Source organism: Dromiciops gliroides, chromosome 4 (assembly GCF_019393635.1).
Source record: "Dromiciops gliroides isolate mDroGli1 chromosome 4, mDroGli1.pri, whole genome shotgun sequence".
Taxonomy (NCBI): domain Eukaryota; kingdom Metazoa; phylum Chordata; class Mammalia; order Microbiotheria; family Microbiotheriidae; genus Dromiciops; species Dromiciops gliroides.
Window position 1 is genome coordinate 401,055,525 of NC_057864.1, and position 6,802 is coordinate 401,062,326.

The 6,802-nt window shown below is 40.3% G+C and overlaps 1 protein-coding gene across 1 annotated transcript; it reads right to left on the bottom strand.

Annotated features, from left to right (window-relative positions):
* Positions 1–2,982: 2,982 nt before the first annotated feature.
* On the bottom strand, positions 2,983–5,038 carry LOC122756206 (nuclear cap-binding protein subunit 2). Its single transcript, XM_044005380.1, has one exon. It carries the CDS (start codon positions 4,880–4,882, stop codon positions 4,412–4,414), a length of 471 nt encoding a protein of 156 aa, XP_043861315.1. The 5' UTR covers positions 4,883–5,038; the 3' UTR covers positions 2,983–4,411.
* Between the last annotated feature and the right edge of the window lie 1,764 nt (positions 5,039–6,802).

A 6,802-nucleotide genomic window follows, 5' to 3' on the forward strand; every position in this document is an offset into this window, starting at 1 on the left:
TTATCTAGGGTATGATTTTCTAATTGAGGTATCCAGGGATCCTGAGTTTGGTTAGATGGCCTATAAGACTCCTGCAGACTGAGATAAAAATATAATGCAAAGAAATAAACCCTACTTTCACTAAGGAGTCCATGTTGAAGTTCATCAATGTTAAAGTCAACAGAAAAATTTAAGAACAAGGTGCCTACCAATTTTTGGAAGAAAAAAGTCAAAGCCATTAAAGTGCTCTAAATCACTAATAATTGCAAATTACAACAATTCTCAGGTACTTCACACCTATCAGATTGGCTAACATGACAGAAAAGGAAATGACAAAAGCTGGAGGGGATGTGGAAAAGCAGGGACACTAATGTACTGTGGAGTTGTGAACTGGTCCAACCATTCTGGAGAACAATTTGGAACTATGCCCAAAGAGCTATAAAACTGTACATACTCTTTGACACAGCAATACCAATACTAGGTCTGTATCTCAAAGATGAGAGAAAAAGGGAAAGGATTTATTTGTACAAGAATATCTATAGCAGCTCTTTTTGTAGTGACAAAGCATTGGAAATTGAGGGGGATGTTCATCAGTTGGGGAATGGCTAAACAAGTTGTGGCATATGATTATGATGGAATACAGTTGTGGTATAAGAAGTGATGAGGGCGATGGAAAAACTGGGAAGACATGAACTGATGCTAAGTGAGGTGAGCAGAACCAGGAGAACACTGTACACAGTAACAGAAATATTGTATGGATGATCAAAACAGGAAAGTGAAAGACTTAGCTACTCTGAAAAGTATAATGATTCAGGATAAAGGACTCATGATGAAAAATGTTATCTACCACTAAGGAAAGAACTGTTGAACTCTAAGTGCAGATTGAAGAATATTTTTTCACTTTATTTTTCTTGCTTTTTTTTTGGGGGGGGGAATATGGCTAATATAGAAATGTACTTTGCATGACTTCACATGCATAATAGGTATCATATTGCTTGCCTTCTCAAGGGGTGGGGAAGAAGGTGGAGGGAGAGAATTTGGAACTCAAAAGAATGTTAAAAATTAAACAAAAAAAATTAAGTTAAAAAAGTGCCCGCAAGTCAATTCAATAATTCAATCAAAAATATCAATTCATCTTAATTGATCCATAGTTACATAATACTACTTAAAGAAATAAACTTTAATAGTTGGAGGAATATTCAGTGCTTGTAGCTGCACTATGTCAATATAGTAACAATACCATTTAAGTTAATTTATAGATTAGTGTTATACCAATCAAACTATTAAAAGGATCCTTTGCAGAACTAGAAAAATAACAAAAAACCCCTCAAAACTTTGTTCCTTTGGAGAAGCAAAAAATAAATTCCAAGGGAAATAATGTAGTTTCCTTGTTTATCTAATTGAATCTATTTTTGCCATTACCCATGTATGAGATAGCTACCTTACTTTTTTGAGTTTAGCTGAAGCATAGATTTGATCTAGCCACTTATTTTGTTTTTCTGCAGGGCAATGAGGGTTAAGTGACTTGCCCAGGGTCACACAGCTAGTAAGTGTCAAGTGTCTGAGGCCAGATTTGAACTCAGGTACTCCTGAATCCAGGGCCGGTGCTTTACCACTGCGCCATCTAGCTGCCCCTAGCCACTGATTTTAACTGTGTAGCTTTGTTTCAATTGTTTCTAGTAAATATTTTGTTGGATTGTTTTTGGATCTATTCCATCCTCTTCTGTTTTATGAGAGAGTTCACCTCATTCACTTTTAGTTATGATTTTTGTGCATTTCCCTCCATCCTGTACTTTTTCCTCTTTACTCCTTGCCTTGTTTTTACATTGAAGAGGGGTTTGGAATAGGAGTGTGCTTAGTGCTAATGCTCTAAAATCGATGCAGCTTCCACTGTCCTCTCTCTTCTCTTTCTCTTACTCAAACTCTAATCACAGATTCTTTTTTGGGGGGCAGGGCAATGAGGGTTAAGTGATTTGCCCAGGGTCATTAATCATAGATTCTTACACTTTTTCTTTCTTTCCTTTTAAATCTCAGTTTAAGATCCCAACTCTGAACTTAAAAGTTTTATTCTTCTTATGAATAATTCCTCCTTAGACCTATCTCTCTCTCTTAATCCTTCCTTCCTCCTCTCCCCTTTTCCTGGTGAGTTGACCGTATTTGTACAGCAAACTTTGGGTGTTCTACTCTCCTTTGATCAATTTAAATCAAAATGAAGTTTAAGTGAGGTTTAAGTGATGTCTGATCCCCCACTCCTTTCCTCTGTATAAATTGCTACTTCCACCTCCCCCTACCCCCCTCCTCTTCTTCACTCCTTCACACCCTTTCCTTTCAAAACAAAATGAGGGGCACCTAGGTGGTGCAGTGGATAGAGTATCGGCCCTGGATTCAGAGGGGCCTGAGTTCAAATACAGCCTTAGACACTTGACACTTACTAGCTGTGTGACCCTGGGCAAGTCACTTAACCCCAATTGCCTCACCCCCCCCCCCAAAAAAAAAGACATTCACTCCCAGGTCTACCAGCTTTAAACTTCTTAAGGTATACTTCTATCATCCTCACCTTTCCCCATTAGAATGCAAACACTTCAACCTTTGAAAGACTTTTCTGACTACCCATCTTAATTTTTCTTTTTACTCCCATATTTGTATTACAAAGTCCATACCCAAGTCTGGTCTTTACAGCAGGAATACTTAGACATACCCTAATTCATTTTGCTGGTTGTTATTCTTGGCTATAAGCCTTTATCTTTTGCCTTTTGTATTACTGTATTCCATGCTTTCTGATCCTTTAAAAAATAAAAACAAAAACAAAATCATGCTCTTCTCTCTCCCTACTTCATATATTAATTCCACCCCCGCCCCCTCGTTCATTATGCAATTCTCAAACTGTTAATAAGCTGAGGGAAGGGGATAGGCAAGAGGGGTTTAAGACTTGGATGTGGTTCAAACCAAATGTCCATGTACAAATTAAAAGTAATGAAAACATACACATAACAAGACAAGCACTTAAAACTCAACTAATTATTTTTATTAAACATCCAAAAGAAAAGTTCAGGCTAAAAAGGTTTCATTCCCAATTATCCTATGCTACATACTGAAAAAGAGAGGCTTATATTATAATTACTGATCACCAGCTTTAGCCCTTGATTTTTCCACAATGATTAAAATTCTTTAAATTGATAATCTTTAAATCACCCAGGTTTTTAAGAAATCAAATGCAGTGAATCAGCTTTTCAATCCCCTTTCTAATTTTCTGGAGTTAAGGCGATTAGCTCAAACCTCTCCTCCCCAATATACATGGTCAAATAGGTTTATCAGGAAAAACAATATTTAAAGCTGTAAGCAGTTTACACAGCATTCAAATTGCCTTTTCATTCTTTGAAATTTTAAGTTGTAACAAATATGGTACAGTAAAGACTTCAGGTTCACAATTGGACCTCTGTTACTTAAGAGCAATCAAATGGTGATACCCAAGAATTGTATCATTTAGGTGTGTCCTACTTGACCAGAAAACTGCCATTTTCATACCTTTTAAGTGAAGTTTGATATTTCATATAAGAAATGTTTTATTTTCCTTGATTTCCAAGCTTCATTCTAAACCTGTCCCATTCCCTTATGATTCTGGTAAAATAAAAAAACCCAATGTAACAGTTGTAGCATCCATCAACTTTTAAAAATTTCAAAGTTAAAAATGAACATCTCCCTAATATTCCACCTCAACAACGTCTTAGGCATTTCCCATAATAAATCCTTTTCTCTTCCTTTCTTAGGAAGATAACATGAGTACAATATTCCTTGAACTGGCTTCCCAGTGAAAGATTAAGGATGTGATTAACGAGCACCATTAACATCCTCATTACAAATTTCTTTACACATCATCCAGTTAGCTCCAGAGCTACATCGCTCTCCCAGGCATTTTAAAAAATCATATCACTAGAACTGAAGCAGAACAGTTTCACGATTACTCAATAACTTTTGTATTTTTATGGGTTAGAAATCACCTTGGAAAACAAGAAACATCTTCAAAAAGCTTGGAAGTAACAACGACTCTTATTCACAGCTGCATTAGGACTCTCAACGATCACTTCAACCCTTGGAATAATGAACAGTAACACGATCATTTCCTAATTCTGGTTAAGGAAAACGCTGTTAGACCGAATTAACTGATACTGCTCAGTTACCATCCTCGGGTGTTGAAACTTGCAAGACCTCAAGCAAGGCTCCCACTCCAGGAGCCAAAGCCACTTTTCTGTTTGTCACCTAATCACTTTTCGGCGTGGGGGGAAATCAAAGGTGTCCTGCTCCGTTCTTGTGCAGAAGCAGGGGAATAAGTTAAGAGTTGGGCGATCAGTCGGCAGTTTTCAGACCCATCGAGGCCGGGCGGTCTTTTCTGTTCGTGTGTGTGTGTTTGTTACACAGGCGGGGCTCTCAGCCCTCACTGGTTCTGCACGATCTTCCCATAGCCCCCCCGGCCCGCGTCGTAGTCCTGCCTGTACTCATCCCGCACCTGGCCGCCGGACCGGCCCCGGCCGTACTGCCTGCCCTCTCGGAAGCCCGCGTCCCAGTCCGTGCGGATGATGCGATCGTCCAGGCGGGTGCCGTTGATGTAGCGCATGGCGTTCTCGGCGTCGGCTCGGCAGTAGTACTCCACGAAGCAGAAGCCGCAGGCGGTCTTCTTCACTTTATCCAGGCCCATGATGATCTTCTTGATGTCCCCGCTCTTGCTGAAGAGTTCGTAGATCTGCTCCTCCGTGGTATAAAAGGACAGGTTGCCGACGTACAGCGTGCAGCTTTTCTTGAGTAACTTTTCTTGGTCGTCCATTTTACCTCGGAAGTGCTGGTCGCGGTACCAGCCGAGCTCCACGTAGGAGTCGCTCTGCAGCGCGCTCAGGAGTCCCCCCGACATGATGGCGGCGGCGGCAGTGGTAGTGGTGGAGACGCGAGACGGCCAGGCCGAGCGAACCGGCAGCGGTGAAGATTAAAGGACCGGACAGGAGTGATAGCGGCAGAAGCAGCCCAATCCGGCGCTCGGGAGGGCGACTCCGAAGCGGTTGTTAGCGACCTTCCGGGGAATACCGGAAGCTGTTCCTGCTGGGACCAATCACAGGGCACGCCGGGGCGGAAGCGCCGGCTTATTATCTCTTGCCCGCTGGAGCGAAAGAGTCGCAGTCTTTGCTGCCCTCTACTGTCGGATGGTTATGTCCCGCTGAGACATTGAGATTGGAATGGGTAGAATAAAAGGAATGGACACTGGACCTATGATTTCATTTGAAAATGCCCGGCCTCGTTCACCCCTTCCACGTCATTCTTGTCCGGCGTCCTGCGCCTCTCCCCCTTTCCAGCTAGCCTTTGGGAAATCCTCCATCATGTCCCTATAAATCATTTAAACTTTGGGGACATAGATATAAGAGAATAAGATGGCCCCTGCCAGAAAGGAGCGCTCTCTCTCTCTCTCTCTCTCTCTCTCTCTCTCTCTCTCTCTCTCTCTCTCTCTCTCTCTCTCTCTCTCTCTCTCTCTCTCTCTCTCTCTCTCTCTCTCTCCTCTCTCTCTCTCTCTCTCTCTCTTCTCTCTCTCTCTCTCTCTCTCTCTCTCTCTCTCTCTCTCTCTCTCTCTCTCTCTCTCTCCTCTCTCCTCTCTCTCTCTCTCTCTCTCTCTCTCTCTCTCTCTCTCTCTCTCTCTCTCTCTCTCTCGTCAATGAGAAGGCTTAAGGCACTAAGATTCTATTTATCTAGTTATCTTCTACAGCATACAGCATGGTATTAGGCACACAGGCGTTGTCCAGTACATATTTATAGATTAGTTCGCTTTTTGGGGACCAATTTATTTGAGTATTTATTGAGCACTTGCTGTATGCCTACCATTGTGCCGGAGTCATACAAAAGAAACACAGAACAGTAGGTTAATGCAAAAAACACATGTGAAACTGAGCAATAAAAAGACCATCTTCCACTTAAATCCTCCTCTGATGGTTTATTTTTTCATTCGTTCATCCATCTATCCATCCATCCATCCATTCATTTATTTATTCGTTTATTTATTTATCTATTATTTATTCATTCATTCATTTATTTATCCATTTACTTGTTTATTCATTCATTTAATTTATTTATTTACTCATCTATCTCTATCATCTATCATCTATCTTTATATTTATTTATCCATCTATCCATTCATTCATTCACTCATTCATTTATTTATCTATCCATCTATTCATTCATTCATTTCTTATATCTATCTATCTCTTTCTATCTCCCTATCATCTCTCTCTCTCTATCATCTCTCTCTCTCTCTCTCTCTCTCTCTCTCTAATCTATTTACATTCTTAGATTCTGTGATTCAATTAGGTGGACCATGAGCTGTGCCTGTGTAATAATAAAACAAGCACAGAAATCTTGGGCTCTAGTTCTGACCCTAAATCTCAATTTCTTCATTGGTAAAATAGGAATAGAATAGTCTGCCCCAGTGTTGTTATGAGGAAAGAGATTTGTAATTTGAAAAGTCCTAACATGAATTATTATTAGGATCTTTATTGATGGTTGAAGATTGAGCGGAAAGTCCAGAAAAAAAAGAAAGATTTGAAAGAAGGTACAGAGTTAAGAATGAGCAAGATGGATTCACCAGAGCAGGATTTCTTAAACTTTTTCCACTTGCGACCCCTTTTCCCCAAGAAATTTTTACATGACCTCAGGTATATAGGTATATAAAATAGGTATAAATAACCTTTTACTATCGCCAAATTTTGTCACAACCCCCAGTTTAAGAAGCTAGAACTACAGAGTGAGAAGACTATAATTGACGACAGTGGGGAAAGAAGCATTGCATTGC

Excerpts from the sequence above, each read along its gene's own strand:
- LOC122756206 (XM_044005380.1), bottom strand. The coding sequence starts at position 4,882 with ATGTCGGGGGGACTCCTGAGCGCGCTGCAGAGCGACTCCTACGTGGAG.